Genomic DNA, 16,765 nt, shown 5'->3' with positions numbered 1-16,765 from the left:
TTTAAGCTTTTGGTATTTACCAGGTAGTCAGTTTGTTTTTTTTCCCCCTTCCATAAACATGAATTCCTTTGTGAATCAAAGAAAACTTTGGGAATTAAAATAAAATAATATGTATGTTGCCATTACCAAAAAATAATAATAATAATAAAAGGCATAAAGGGATTTGGTTGCTTTAAAAAAATAAGGTAGAACTATTATATAATAAAAAATTTCCTGCAGATTGAGGTAAAAATATCAAAGTTAAGAAAATAGTTTATAATTGAGACATTATTTTTCCAGGAAGCTTTTCAAATTGGAATATACTGGGCAAATACAAACACTGTGCACAAGTCAGTAGCAATTAAACTGGTTCATAACCTGACATCTCCAAAGTGGAAAGATGGAGGTAATGGTGAAGTTGTAACATTGGATGAAGAAGGGTTTGTTGATGCTGAAATAAGACTTGGTGCTTTCCCAGGACATCAGAAGGTAGGATCAGAGTGTGTGGCTCAGAGGAAATGGCATGTCATCCCCTCAATCTGCTAATTATTAAATAAATTTGCCCTTTTCTTTCTTAATCCCTTTTTGGTATTACTTGTTCTAAACAATTTATAACTGCAAAACACGTGATTTCTTAAACTTCTCTCTTCTACAGCCGTCCCTCCCCTTATCAGTGGGACACATAATTTATCCATTAACTCCTCTGTTTCAGAACACTCAGCAGTCACTTGATTTATTGTATGTGGGGAGAAAATGAACTTACCCAAAATATGCACAGATTGTACTTGGCTTCCTTTTTTTTTTTTTTTTTTTTTTTTCAGAGAAGGAAGTTTTGTGTTTTGGTTTTTGTTTTTTTGGAAATAAGATTGCTAACAACATTCTGAGCATTGAATGAAAAGACAAAGGGTCCTGCAGCAAAGGTTACATACCCCGAAAGGGCATCTTGAGCAAAATGATGTGGATCAGTTCTGATTTTCTGATAGAACCAGTGTTAATAGAGGGAGTAGTATGCTTGAACAGCACACATTGCCCTGGTCTTTTGAAGATTATATTACAAAAAATGTTAATCCATTATTTAAATACAAATGGTAGATGCTTTTTAGCATAAATTTTTTTAATTGTGTAAAAAATCAAATAAGCTGAATGATGCCGTGATAAATCACATTAAACTAACTTTATGAAAGTATTACTATAATACCATAGCATGCTATATAGTGGTCTTGTGCTATATTTATTAATATCTTTATTATTATGACTCTCCCATATCAGAAAAAGAAGGGGTACTTCATCAGAATAATGTAATTCAGAATGACCTTTCTCTGGGGAGAAGTTAGATTTCACAGGTATCCTTGAAGAGCCTTTGGAGAAAAGTTAGAGTCACTTGGTGACTTTTTAAAATAAATTTCTCAGATACAAAGAAGTTGGTCTTTCTTCAGTATTCAAGGTTGGGATCCATTTCCTCAAAGTTGTCTGGGCAACACATGTTTATATTCTGTTGGTTCAAACACTGGAACATGGGTGTAAATGACAGAACTGTAGCATGAATCACCCAAAGGTGATTAGTTGTAAGTTTAGAACTCCCATCAAAACTTGGGGAAAATATGTTACAGTGTATAGTCAAGTACCTGATACCTCCAGCATCTCTCAAAGGGGCTGTAGCAGGTGTGAATGAATGAAAGAGTGAGTGAATGAGTTACCGGGAAATACATGATTATACATATCTTTACTAGTGATTCTTAACTTTTTAGTCTCAGGTTCCCTTTATAAGCCTAAAAATTATTGAGGACTTCTAAAAGCCTTCTGTTTATGTGGGTTATGTCTATTGATATTTATCAAGTTAAAAATTAAAAGAGAAAATTTTAAAACACGAGAGTACTTAAGCATATATTTCATTAGCCCTGACAACAATGGCAATGTTTGTCATGGAGCCTCTGGAAAGCTCCACGGTACACTCATGAGAGAATTAGATGAAAAAGACAAATAGCATCTTATTATTACGAAAATATATTTGATCGACTAAAAGGATCACAAAGACCTTCCCATTGTTTCCAGACCATTCTTTGAGGACTAGTCTCCTGACATTACCACTTACTAGATGAGTATTCTGAGGTCAGTAATATTTTTTCTGGGTATCAGTTCCTCATAAAACAGGTAGTGAAATGTAATGAAAAGATACTTATGGTGTAGAGTCATTAAGAACAATGTAGCAGGAACCAGATTGCATGGTTTCTAACCTCAGCCCCTAGACCCTCTTTATCTTTGCAACCTTGGGCAATTTACTTAACCTCTTTGTGAATCATTTTCCTCTTCTATAAAATGGGCATAATAGCTCTCTCCTCTGGGTGTTGTGAGGAATCTGTAAGTTAATAAAATGCTTGCTTAACATAGTTGGAGCACAAGAAAACAATCATTATTGTTTTCTGGATCAATCATTATTTTCTTCATCAATGTTGTCATTGTCATCATCATGATGAAAGTACTTAGAACTCCCTTTTGTCCATAGCAGGCATCAGTGAGATAGCTGCTCTCATGGGCATGAGGAAGAGGAGAAGGAATACGGGATTGAGTTTATTATGTTGAAAGAGATAAGTGGCATCTGCCTACATATAAATGATTTATAAATAAATCTTGAGTGAGGGAATTGGTTAATAACCTAAAAATAAATTTCTCTCACTATGCAGTAGCACCAAAGTAGCTGGTTTGTTAAAGTTTGTAACAAAGTAAATAATGACCCCGTTTAGTGACCAGGACGTTTTTGAGACTGAGGGGTTCCCTATTAATTATCCTCAAACAAAGGTCAAATTATTACTGTCTTGTGCACACTAGTAGTTAAAATAATAACCTTTTATGTAATATTTTTAAATTACTTTTTCCTCAATTGTCTTGCAGTTATGTCAGTTCTGCATTTCCTCCATGGTACAGCAAGGTATACAAATTATTCAGATTGAAGACAAGACTACAATCGTCAATAATACACCCTATCAAATATTTTATAAACCACAGTTGTCTGTCTCCAAACCCCATTCTGGAAAGGAGGTAAGAAATTCATTACATGATTATTTTGTCTGAATTTTGACAAGTTAGCAATAAATAGATTTAGTGTTATTTAACCTAGAACAGATAAGAGAACTAATACTGACTCTAAGTAAAGAGAGATTCATTTGTTAGTACTTTAATTAACAAAGCAGCAGATCCTGACATATTGCTGGACTAGTGTTGCCTGGACCCCATCTGTTTAGAGGGTATAGCATACTCACTACACCAGAGCCCCACTAGCTGCAAAGAGGCCCTGAGGACTGGCTCCCAGTCTCATGGAAGAGAATATCTCCCTGGCAGGCTGAAGTGCCTGGAGGATCTGTGTGGGAAGAGGCTTGGCAAACATGCTCGGCCACAGATCTGCAAGCACTGAGCACTCTGTCCACAAGGAGAGTAAAGAGAACATGTGCCAGCTCATTTGTGTTAACATCTCAGAGGAAGAATACATAGAAATAAGTCAAGAAGGATTTTTGATTCAGTCCTTTATTCAATTAAAATGAACAGTTTTATTTTGACAGAATAAAGAGGCATTTTAAAAGGACTTAAAAAACAATATGCTATGTGGTGTGCTATTGTTTTATGCTTCTGAAACTATCGTATAGGAAAATATTATCTCTCTTTACCTTTATATTCATTGTTAGCCCTTACTTTAAAAACTATATTAGAACAATCAAACAACATGAAAGTTTTAAAAGCTGACAAATCCTTATAGTATTTCAAAAAGTCAGAAAAATAGAATTTCTTCTTGGTTCACTGAAGTATTGATAAAATGAATAGATGGCCACAAGTATCCAGTTGGAAAACAGACGTCAACAATATTTTCATTGTAGATGGGGATTTGATGAAACACCATTTGTCCTAATAACTCTCCTGCTTCTTCCCACTCTCGGATTTCTGAGACACTGGGTCAGGACTTTCCACATTGACATTTTCTCATCTGTAAATTGGCATAATTTTGCATCCCTTGCAGACTTTTGGTGAAAATTAAATGAGTTAATACAAGTAAAAAGTCTAGCCACTCATTAAGTGATGGTAGCCAGCGGCAACCACAGTGCCGGCATCACTGTGAACTCCTGATTAGCCTCAGCTTCCTGGAGAGAATGGGAGGCCCGTGTTCTTCCCTGCAGCTAAGGAACATCCTCTTTTTCAACCCTGACCCTGTGTAAGGCAGATGTGGGAATTCTTTAAAGATATAATAATCCCTAGCCTCCCAGGCAGTCCTGTGAACACAGCAAACAGGAAAGTGAGAAGCCTGGCTTCAGGGTGGCCTTTGCCACTGTTGTCCCTGTGATGTCCGACAAGTCATCAGCTATCTGTAAAACACCTTCCTCAGCTGTAAAAGGAGGTTCAGAAAGTTATCTCTAAAGTTCCTTACTAAGTCTAAAATCCAGAGACTCTGTAATGTCCCAGAAACTAGGTAGAATTCCTGCTGATGGTTGGGACCAGAATCTCCCTCAGAATGAACCTTCAATAAAATCTGTCCTCTGAGCTGCCAATTCACTGTTCTGTGCCCTATTCAGATCTCTTCTTCCCAAAGTCCCACGGTGGGGGTCACACCCCTTCAATCCAGCCATAACTGTCATTTGGAGTTTTGCAAGCTTTGGGGGACATTGAGGATGTTGCCTCACCTTTCAGCTCAGCCAATTAGTTCATGGTTCATTATGCATAGAAAAGCAGACCCTGCTCCCACTGCTTGTGATTGTCTCATTAGGGCTTCCTCATGGGTTTTCTCATATTCCCTTGTCCTCCATGTGGCCACCTCCTGAGACTACATGGTCAGGGTTTCCCAGACGCTGTGCTCCACAAAGCTTAACTTCTCTGTATTATCGTAATAAATGTGCTCCCTTTGTATTGTCTTCTTTTTGCAGTATTTTCATGTTCTGGACAGTACTACTTTCAGTATATGCCCAGGGGGAGAGCAGTCTGCTGTGAAATCCAGTTCCCTGCCTTGCTGGGACTTAATGCCTGACATCAGTCAGTCAGCGCTGGATGCATCTCTGCTTCAGAAACAGATCTTGCTGGCCTTTTCTCCTGCCACAGATGCCGACAGCTCACAGTGCTGGAGCCTGCCAGCTCTAGTTAGACAAGAGTTTCCCAGGCAGAGTGTAGCAGTGCCCTTCGGGAATCGTAGGGAAAATGGATTCTGTACCAGGTATTTTACATATATTGAATGTCCTTTTTTGCTTGTAGGTATAGCTGTTCATCGGTGCCAACAGACAGAGAAAGATAGTTGCGGTGCTTGCCATATATAAAACTAGGTTTTATTTTTAGTAGCTTATAGTCGTTTGTATACAATTGATCAACTGTTATGATCATGTGGTTTGTCCCAGTATACTACTGATGAGATTTTTTTCCTGATGTGACTAATACTGGGGCGAGAGGGGGCCAAAGTGTCATATTTATGTGCCACAGAATAGCAGCAATACATTGTAGTGAAAGGTCACCTTTTATGACTTCTTAGCCTCTGTCAAGTTATGAAAAATAAGGGTTAAAAATAGCAGAAACTTTGTTCTTCTCATATTTTACTTTTCCTTCAAAATGGAATTTTTCTCAAAAAGTCTTTAAGAGAGATAGCTTAGATAAACACAAGTCACGGAAGACTGTTCTGTGGTTGTTCCTGCACGCAAGTTACTTCAATTACCGATTACCAATTATGCAAATAGCAACCACAGAATCAAGCCAGAGATATATAATGGTTTGCTCTTTTGGACTTTGTGGTGGTTTTGCAGGCAACATGCCCTGCCTGTAGCTGTCAGGAATAACTTATTTTTGGTATATGTCGAAAGTACAAAATATTGTAAGGTTATGAGAGGTAGCATATTCTTGTAATTATGAATTTATAGACTTTATTTGAGATGTTAGCCATCCTAACTTTATTAAGTATACAGAACTTTCTAGTAATAATATTTTAAAAGATAACATCTTTTAAGAAATTAGTGCCTTTAAATCGGCATAAAGTAAGGGCCATATTTGGCAAATATCTGATTTCTTTGATTAATTTGAATAATTTTGTAAGTTAAACTTCAGAGAGAGTACTTTTCCTGCTTTGATATGAAATATTGTTTGGTAGTCTGTAGGTCTCACTTGGAAAATTCTCTCTCCCTTTTAGAGGCATCCTGTGACCACACAGCAATTTTTCTTATTCCACATAATGTAACTTTGTTCCTGGTAGTCAAAATGGAGTCCTATAAAGTATAATGATCTTGTGAAAATTAACAACAAACAGTATGAGCCTAGCAACCCATATAGTGAGAAAGAACAAGACAAATTCTCTAGTAGCCTTGAAAACTCATCGGCCCCTCCTTTGCCATAATTTACCAAGCACTTTTGAGGAAGAAGTACCCTCTTTTTGATAAACTACATATGCACAGAGGAAAAAAAGAGTAGTAGGAAATGTTAGCACATGGCTAGCTGTAACTCTGAGTGGCAGAAATTGAAAGCTTTTTTCTTTAAAATAATTTTTCACATTTTTTGAATGTGTTATTACAAATATACAGTATGTTACTATTGTCAGGCTAGACAGGAACCTATAATTAGTGTATGGCAGTTAACAGATGAGAAGAAGGCCTCCTTTCTCTGGAAAACACTTCCTGTGATTTATAAAAGAGAAGGTGTTACAGAGTTCTAAATACTGCAAATCCAAATAAATATGTAGCAGGAAAGGAAGCATTCATTTTTTTCTAAACCATTTCTGTCATTTGATTTGTTTCTGTCCTAGGGCTATAGCACTGACATATCAAGAACACTTTGGAGTGACTTATTTAACACTCTCAGAAGACCCTAGTCCTCGAATAATTTTCCACAACAGATGTCCAGTAACAATACTTACAAAGGAAAATATCAAAGGTATATTTTATAGTATTGAATTTAAATAATACAAATCCTGTTTCCTTTCTGGAGGTCTTTGATTAGTTATTTATGATCTTGTGAAGAATGTTTAAATGAAAGTATTATTCATATTTCTTGGAGAAGTTCTTTTGCCAAATTATGTTTAATATACCTAAGCTTTTGTCTTTGTCTTCAAGGCCCAATTTGCATATGCTTTTTTTTTTTTTTAGATATCCCAAAGTTTGAGGTTTATTGCAGAAAAATTCCTTCTGAGTGCTCAGTTCATCATGAACTGTATCATCAGATTTCCAGTTATCCAGACTGCAAGACCAAAGACTTACTCCCTAGCCTTTTTGTGGGAATAGAACAAATGGATGAAGTAACGACAGAATGGAGTGACGCCATCGACATCAACACTCAGGGGACACAGGTCAGTGAGAGCATGTGTTCCAGCCAAGGAAAATGCCTCTGCTAAGATTTCAATGGTTATGTAGTTTTAAACATCCTTCTCTAAGTGGTGAACTTCTTGCTCTGTGGGAGGACACTTATATATCCATTTTTTTATGTCCTCATTAAATTATAAGCTCTCTCACAAGTGTGTTTCTCCAAAATATACTATACACTGGATTACCAGAGAGGCATTTTTGGTAAAAGCTAGTCCCTTTTGGGTCTAATCCAGGATAAAGAAATGAAATAAAATTGTTAAACCTTCTTATTTACAAGGTCATCCAACGATCCAGATTTTAGAGCAGTCATAAGCCAACACTTGCATTGGTGATTTAAAAAATTCCTTCTTGAAAATGTGCTAATTTTAAAATTGCCTATTTATCCTAATAGTACATAAAACTTTGCAAATATAAGTGCAGTTTTAAAATCCTGCAGATAAAATGTCTTGATTGTCTCTTCCTCTGAATATTAGTAGTAGTATTTTTGTTGAAAAGGCACATAAAGTTGGCCTTTTCTTTCTGCTGGACTTAAAAATTACCATTTGTAAGTGTACCTTCAGGTGACATCAAATACATTCACAGTATTCATCACTATCTACTCTCAAAACTTCTTCATCATCCCAAACAGAAACTCTGTACCCACTAAGCAGTAACTCCCAGTCTCCCCTCTCTCCAGTCCCTGAAAACTTCCATTGTACTTTTTCCCTCTGTTTATGCCTATTGTAGGCACCTCATGGAATTGGAATCATACATTTGTTTTTTTGGGTCTAGCTTACTTAACATGATATTTTCAAGGTTCATCCTTGTTGCCATGATCAAAAATTCATCCATGTATCAGAAATTCATTCCTTTTTATGACTAAATAATGTGCTGTACTTTCAAAAAGAACTTTCACATCTGTTAGTTCACTTGATCTTCATACAAGCTTTCATAAGGCCCTATTATTTTAACCTGTTGTTATTAAACTTATAAATATATTTGCAGTAATAATAACAGTTATCATTTAATAATCACTCACTATATGCCAAGCATTGTGCTTTACTTTGATTCATATGTAACCTTTCCAACAGTCACACACAATAGAGGCTATTATTTCCATGTTACAGAAATGAAAACTAAGACCTCCAGAAATTCTCCCTAATACCCATGAATGACAAGAGAAGGTACTGGGATTTTATCCAGACCTGCCTGATTCTAAAGCATGTGCTCTGAACCACTATGCTATGGATGTTACTGCCTTGGCATTCCTACCCCCTCCCTTTCCCAGACCTACTAGCACATTCTTTCTCACTCGAGAGATTCTCAGTTTACTCTTGTAAAGTCTCCTCCCCACCCCAGGACCCTCTATATGCTCATATAATAATTGTAACATTTAATTGCACTTACTCTGGTGCAATAATGTCCCACCAAGTCAAGATTCCTGGCAGTCAAATACCTGTCTCATTCATCCTCAGCCCACAGCAGTGTGCCTGTCACCACAGTAACATCTTTAAAAAACATCAGGTGAATAACTGAAAGACTGAGCAAAGGAGAAGGTGAGAAATATCATGTAAAGGAAGAAAAGAGGGTTCCTAACCTTAGGAACAACACATAAGTGTAGTGCAAGCACCAGAGCCTGAGACGGAACAAGCAGAGTGATAGAAGGAGACAGTGGGCAGGTAGAAATGGGGAAACCTCTGAAGGAGAACATTTCCAGGGTATAAGATGGTGGGAAGGGAAAGACAGCAATTGGAACTTACATGTTCAAGGTGAATGAAAGTAAGGGATAGAGGAACAAGTGAGAATTGTTCTTTCAAGGAGACTAAGACTTGCAGGGCGTGAAGCAAATGAGATCAGTGGAGAGGAAGCTCTTTATGTATTGAGGAGCAGAGTTAGCAGGGAGGAGTAGAAGATATGAGTAAGGAACTACCCATGGAAATAAATCCATGGCATAGCTGGATGCTCTTCTCTAACAGGGAAAGAGGTGGGGCTGGGCACAGGTATGATAGAGATTTTTGGAGGGATGGAGACTGGAAATTGAGCCATAAGTTTATTGTGAAGTGTGGAGTGAGTCATCTGTTAAAAGAGAGGGAAAGAGGTGGAGCAGGCTGATTGAGGGTGGCGGGGGGGCGGGGTAGGGAGCAGTAGCTGTAAAAACAGATGAAGGGCATGGCCAGAACAGGAGCCTGGGCCCATCCTTATCTCAGAGACTTGGATTTGTACTCATCCCAGACTACCCAAGGCTGTGATTTCCATCAGCACTGCTTACTCACACACTGCAAATCTGGGTCTGTGCAGTACCAAGAGATGTAGCTAGTCCTACTAATTTACAAAATAAATATTGGAAGCTTCTTAGGGCTCCCTAACCTATCCTGCCCTGGTTTGAAGATTTTCAAAACCTTGCTTATTATATGTCCAAGGAATTCTTTACAATAGGCTTTTGCCTGCCAAACCTTATTTGAGGGATTCCCATTCACTCTAAATTTCCCCAAATCTTTGTAGTCAGGAGTACTTCAAAGGTAGGAGGAGGTACTCTTCCCAACACCCTTATCATCTCTGGTCTGAGAACCCAGCAAAGTCTCATGTTCCCATTAATCTTTGAGGAGCTGTGTGCCATATGTCCAGCAGACCATGGTATACTTCCTATTCTGGAGGAAGATTTGTTTCAGACCTTCACCGTCATCTCCTCAGTAATACACCCGGGCACATAAATCACTGGGGAGTGAAGGAAACTGTGTCCTCTGATGAAAGGAAGTAACTCTTCTGTAGGAGTGAGTTTGTCTTCCAAGAGCCTTCCTTAGCCCTTGGTCTGAGGCACGTGATGTAAATTTCAAAGCTGACCTTAAAGAAAAGCAGAATTTAAAGCACCATAAAACTCCCGCATCATGCCACAAGGAAGAAAGCTCTAACTTTAACTCTTGTCAGCCATAGTATGCCCCTGCCTCAGCTCTGTAAAATGGACAGTTTCATGCCGTATAAGTTTGAAATGGAATGTGAGAAGGAATATGCAGAAAATAACTTTATAATCACACACAGAAGCATTATTTGGATCAAGAGTCATCAGGAAGGGCCTCCCCGGTGGCGCAGCGGTTGAGCGCTGTGTTGCGGAGCTGACCGCTGCCTCTGCAGCGCCAGTTTGATCCCCAGCTGCTCCCAGGCCACCAGAGGAGGGTCCCACATGGTGCGCAGACCTCCCTGCCGCCCGCTGCTCCCCTCAGCAGTGTACTTCGGTCCTTCTGCCTGCTCTGCTCCCCGCTCTGGCTCTGGTGAATTCTCTCACCCTCCCGTGTTTCTGACTGTACCCAGTGCTTGTATAAATCAATTAATCAGTCAATCTTGTATAAATAAATAAATAAATAAATCTTTAAAAAAAAAAAAAAGAGTCATCAGGAAGACCTGATAGGCCATAGACCACAGAATTCTGATTGTGAAGTTGATGTGGGTTTTCTGGGATTGTATCCAGGGCCCTTACCTGCTGGTTATGCTGCCAGACACCCTGAAGTAGAAGTCATTTCTAATGTATGATAGACATTTAACTTAGCACCAAGACTTCGTAAAAATAGTGAATGAAAATAGCCCTTGCCCTCAGGCTCTGAGATTGCATGTGAAGGAGATAGAGAATAAGGAGGTAGTCACATCAGTCTTTGTATTATTACCAACTCCGAGAAGCGTTATAAAAGAAAGGTACAGTTGTACTGTGAGAGTGTACAGGGGACTAGTTTGAGAGGCAAAGGAATGTGCCCCTGGGTACAAGGATCTATGGCTTCAAAAATGAAGAGAAACTTAAGTACACAAGAAAGTGGGAGATTTTTCTAGGCAGAAAAGGGCAACATGTTTGAAACTGTGGTGTTCAGAGAGGGAACATGGTCCTCTCAGGGTACTAAATACTAGTGTGGCCATGGTGCCAGATGAAGGAAAAGGGCGTGGGAGAGGAATCTAGTCAGGCAATTCAAGGCCAAACCTGGCAAGATCCTGTATCTCCAATCAAGGATTTTGGTTTTTATCTTAAGAACCATGGAAATCACTGAATTGTTTATGAAAAGCAATTTCTGAGCCATTGAAATAACAAAGACGAAGGAGCAGTTAGGACCCAAAAAAAGCAGATTAGAATGAACCTTTTGCAGGTAAATTCTCTCCTAAGAAGATCCAATAAATTCTCATGATCTTTCACTCGTAGCAGAAGGGTTTGACAGGACCAGCATCATTGCTGTTTTGTTCTCAAAAAGTGGGTTGGTGGAGGGAGGGAGAAGTAACAGGCTTTTGTGTTTACAGAGCTCTGTACCATTTACACACCCGCGGTCTTCCTTCTTTTGTTGAGGACCTACCCAGGGCCAAACACTTTGCCCTAAATAATTCCCAACTTCAAGGACCTAACTAAATAAATGTAGTGTTTAGTCAAGTGTAATAGTCCCAAGAGAGAATCTTTGATCATTGTAAAAAATCTAAGATAGGCAATGATTGTTATGTTTACCAATGAGAGAGTTGAGACTTAACAAGTAATTACCTCGGTGGTTTATAACTAAGCAGGATCAGACTGGAACCTGGACCTGCTCACATATGGCCTAGTCTTGTTTTTCCTACACCAGGCTGAGGTCACTGTCTGTGGTTTGGAGTCCTGCCCTGGCTACAGGTATTGCCATCTGAAAGTTAGAAGAGACTTACTAATCTCCCTTTTTCCTAACACAAGAATCCTTTGCATGACATCTCGCCTCACAAGACTCCAGTGTCATAGTCATAGCTTATTCTAGCAGTGACTGTGAAGAAAGTTTCTTTTTATATTAAGCTAAAATCTATCCCTCTGTGGCATCACTCACTTATTCTTGTTTTGCCCTCTGGGGCATCACAAATTATTTACTTCCCCTTCAATACAAAAACACTACAGTTATTTGAATGCAGCTTCAACATCTTCGCTTAAGTGTTCCCTTATCCAGGCCAAACATTTCTGGTTCCTTGAATCATTCCTTCAGTAAATGTGATTTCCAGACCCATCACCACAGTTACCCTTGTCTCAACACAGTGGTGTGTTGTGTTCCCTTTTTAAAACCTGGCAGCTGGAATTACACATAGTATTCCAAATGTGGTCTAACCAGCTATTACCTCCCTATGCTTCCATTAATAAAGTAGAAGATTGAGTTAGCTTTTTATTAACGAGTTCAGACTGTTTGTTTATTGAACTTGTGGTCAACCACATCCCCCAGGTCTTTATCACATGATTTGCTGTACAGTTGACTTTTTGAACCCAATGACAGGACTTTACATTTATCCCCAATAAATTAAATCTTGTTGCTATTGGCCTAGGCGAGCTTGTTGAAATCACATTAAAAAAAATTTGTGATGCTTTCATCCAACATATTAAGTATCCCTGGTAGCTTTATGTCATCTACAGATGTGATGAGCATGCATTCTACATGCTCATCCAAGTCTTTAATAAATATGTTAAACAAGACAAGTCCAAGGTCTACATGCTGTAGTGAATCACTAGACACTTCCCTGATGCCTGGGTTTAGTCAACCACTAACATGCCAAACTTTACCTTCCTCTATCCTAAATTTCTTCAATAAGAAAAATGTATATAGCACTTTTAAACTGTACTGTGGAAGATAATCTTACCTTGCTTACAATATTATCATGAAATACTTTGGCATAGGCCTTGATGGACCAGGATTCAAATGTGTGATCAGTCCATTTGAAGCAGATCAGACAGAAATAAACACTAATCACTAATGGTTTACTTTATTTTTACTTTTTTAATTATTGTTGAAGTGCCACTGTTTTATTTACATCATCGCTAGTGCTTTGACAGGATTTCCCTCCTCAGGTGGTGTTACCATAGCATTCCCACCACTGAAGCACTGTCCACCTCCATAGTCTCTTACAAGCACTGATGTATGGAGAATACTGTAGATGTTTTCTGAGATATCAGGCCGCTCCATCCAGGCAGAAAAGAGGTTGCTGATCCAAGTGAGCCAATGATTTGTAAAATGTGTGGTTCAGATATTCTAGCTTCCTGCTTACTTCAACTCACCTTTGCCATACCCTCTGTGAGGGCCAAAAATTATATAAGCAAGTTGGAACCTATTTTGAATATCTGCCAAGTGCCTTGATGTAGTCTCCTATGTGTTTACAGTTTGTGCTTTTTGAATCACAACTGCTTCCAAAGATAGTTGGGAATAGGAATTTTCCCTAAAATATACAGAAGGAAGACTTAAAACCAGAGTATCTGCCGTTTTCTTCTCATCCAGCCATTTCTACCTTGTTTATCTTAGAAATCTATCTTCCTTCTTTTCTTCTCTGGGATATCACATTTATTTCATAGCTTTAGCTACCAGTTATCACCGAGTCATTCTCAGATACCTATCTCTGACCCTCACCACTCTCCCAAACTCCAAATCTATATTTCCAAGTACCCACCAAGCCTTTCTGCCTGAAATATCTACAAAAATTTCAAATGCAGCCAAAGTGATAATTTTCCATTCCCTTATCCCAGTTCTCTTTGAATAACTTTGAATAACTTCAGTTAATGCCATGACCATTCTCCCAGTATAAGTTTCTTAAATTACATTGAGATAAATTCATATTGAATGCTTACTTTATGTCAAGCACTCAAAAATGTGATTAGTCCCTATCATATCTCTAAAGGGTAGGTGCTTCCTGCAACTCAGAGAGGTTAACTTGCACGGAGCCAATGGACCTGGGATTCAGACCCAGATCTGTCTAGTTTTCAGACCTGTCTTTTTGTTATTGCATCCCAGTCTCTCTCTTTCCCCAAACATCCAGTAAATCACCAAATTCTAGTAATAATTTCCCCAGGGACCCTTTATTCATCATCCCTCTCCCAGATTTCAGCAATGGCCCCTTATAGGATTTATCTGTTTATCAATCTCTTCATCTTGAGATCTTTCTCTAAGACTGCCACCAAAGTGATTATTAAAGTACCAACTCCTCCCCAGAGAAGGCTCTTCAGGTCACTAGATCCATTAGACTGCTTAAAACAAAGCACTGCTTGAGACTAAGTAAGCTAAATCTCACTCCCTCTATAGGTTAGGGCTCAGTCTCACAGTGTGTGTGGAAATTCCTTCTTCCCTTCAAAGTCTGTATCATGGTTTTCCTTCTTGAGATACTCTCTTACAACTTGATCCGGAGAGAAAAGTAGTAAATTTTAAAATTATTCTTTCCCAAAATAGGGGGTGAAATATTTTGTAAATTTAATTCAAATTTCAGTGAGACAACTAAAATAACTACTTAGCTTGTCTTTAGCTCAATCTACAGAGGCTGAGAAGCCCCACATTCACCATCTATAAGCTGGAGACCCAGGAAAGCCATGGTGTAATTCCATCTAAAGCCAAAAGTCTGAGAACCAAGAGGACCAGATGGTCCTCTCAGATACCTAAATTCAAGTTTGAGGGCAGATGAAATGTCCCATCATAAACTGGGAGACAGGAAAAAACAAGGAGCAATATCTTCTGTCTTTTGTTCTGTCCAGGTCCTCTCTAGACTGTGTGATGCCCACCCACATTGGGGAAGGCTAATCTCATCTGGAAACACCCTCACAGACACTCCAGAAATGTTTATTTCCCTGACCAGTCAGGTTGACATAAAATTAGCCACCACAGAAAGGAAGTGAAAATTTGAGGTGAGGGCAAAATGAATCAGTCAGAAGAGAGAATTAGAGAGTGACAAAACCCAATAAGCTATACCGTAATGAGAATTAGAGCCTCATTGAAGAGAAAATCAGTAAAAATTAGAAGAGGGGACAACTTAAGGACTTTTAATTACAGAGATAGCTATTATTTAAGTATAACTCAGCTGCAGTGCTGGGATGTTTGTAACTCCCTCTTGATCATCCTTAGATTATCACTACTTATGAGAGGGGGTGGTTTGACATGTCTTTCAGATATTTCCTGTGTTACCTGTAACTTAGTTACTTAGTAAAGTTAACATGGTATGTGTTTTTTAAAATAATATTTGTTTGATATAAAAATAATTTTAATAAAGATAACACATAGAAAAGTTATATTGTTTCTTATTTATAATTGTAGTGAAAGACAGTTTACTAAATGGAAGGCAGGACCTTGGCCTAGAATGGTATTTCTATACCTACAATATGTAAAGTCTCACTGACCATAGTGTTCTAACACGGTTACAAATGGGTAAAACAGATTTTATTTCCTAAATATTTTGTGGTTAAAACAGCAAGTCTCTTACTAAATGTTGCCTTCCACATATACACTTACGCTATCAGTATGAAGTGAAGAAAGTAAAAATAGCTAAATGATATATTCATCAGGACTGGCTAACTTACTCTGTAATAACAGAAAAAGAAATGCCCCTGGTTGTCATTCATCTAATTCATTCTTTCCCCCACACTCAGAACACACAGATCTCCTCACTCATTTCTCTCTTGAGCCTATGAACTCATCTGCTTCTCTCTCCCCACCATGTTACTGGATAGGATAACAGAAGTAAACCCTCCAAATTGAAAAGAGGAAGAATGAAAAACATATGCAGTCTCTCATCTACAACAATTCTGAAATTGTTCTGGGTGCATATTCTGGGGCCTACCTTAGAAACAAGGACTAGTTTTTGACTGAGTCATCTTCTGCTCATAGAAGAATTCTTATGTTATTCTCCTCCAATCTCCATTCTACTTTCGGAGAGGTCCTAAAGTTTGTATTGATTTTCAGCCATGGTCACTTTTAGTCTAGATTCATGAGTTTATTGGGTAGAAGTAACTTCCCAAAAAGTCAGTAGACATCATCTCTGTTTGAGTCTAAAGAATTCCATGTGCCAGTAACCACATCCATGATGCTTTTTAGGGACATATTTTTGTGTTATCTTTCTTCCTTACCTCTTTCTGGATTTAAGGGAACTTCTTTGAGAGTTATACTCTTAATCTAGACTTCTTTCTGAATCTAACTTTTGGATATTGAAACTAATTTATGGTTACAGAAGGGAAGGGAAGTGAGTAAATTAGGTAAACGGGTGACAAGAACATGGTGACGGCTAATTTGGCACTCTTAGCAGTGATGGTAATATAATATATACACATGCTGATGCTCAGTAATGAACACTGAAACATTATGTTTCATATAACATTATCTTGTTATAATGCAATATTACTTCAATAAAATAGTAAACCAAAAAAAAGATTTTAATAGGCCTACATGTAGCCCTGAGGCTGAGTATTAATCTGCCCTTTGTTCAAAGAAAATTTTATCTTTCGCTGTTTGGGTTTAAAAACATTTCTGACTTTGCAAGGCCCTGAATTTCTGGAATCTCTCTATTCTCTTTTATTTTTATTTGCAAACTGGCCAATTTTTTCCTGAACTCATCTCTTCATTATACATTGCCAGCAGCCAACAGCCAACACACATACTAATGTTTTGTTTTCAAACCTCATCTTCTAGAGTTACATTTTTATTAGGTTTATGATTTGCCTCCCAAGTAATCTCAGACAACAGTTTTACAAAATGTTTTGCCACTTTATAACATTGATC

General features: G+C 38.2%; 1 protein-coding gene across 3 annotated transcripts in view; it reads left to right on the top strand.

Annotated features, from left to right (window-relative positions):
* VPS13B (vacuolar protein sorting 13 homolog B) overlaps positions 1–16,765 on the top strand; it is a 622,702-nt gene that overhangs the window by 574,995 nt on the left and 30,942 nt on the right. For all 3 annotated transcript variants that reach the window (XM_054692064.1, XM_054692063.1, XM_054692065.1), the window contains 5 exons: positions 280–468; positions 2,869–3,015; positions 4,884–5,167; positions 6,734–6,861; positions 7,074–7,273. In XM_054692064.1, the coding sequence (XP_054548039.1) occupies positions 280–468; positions 2,869–3,015; positions 4,884–5,167; positions 6,734–6,861; positions 7,074–7,273 (948 nt within the window). The remainder of the gene's footprint in view (positions 1–279; positions 469–2,868; positions 3,016–4,883; positions 5,168–6,733; positions 6,862–7,073; positions 7,274–16,765) is intronic.

Source organism: Talpa occidentalis, unplaced genomic scaffold, assembly GCF_014898055.3.
Source record: "Talpa occidentalis isolate TD23 unplaced genomic scaffold, MPIMG_talOcc4v2.1, whole genome shotgun sequence".
Classification (NCBI taxonomy): domain Eukaryota; kingdom Metazoa; phylum Chordata; class Mammalia; order Eulipotyphla; family Talpidae; genus Talpa; species Talpa occidentalis.
The sequence above is the reverse complement of the archived record's forward strand: the minus strand, read 5'-3'. Positions and strand labels throughout refer to the sequence as shown.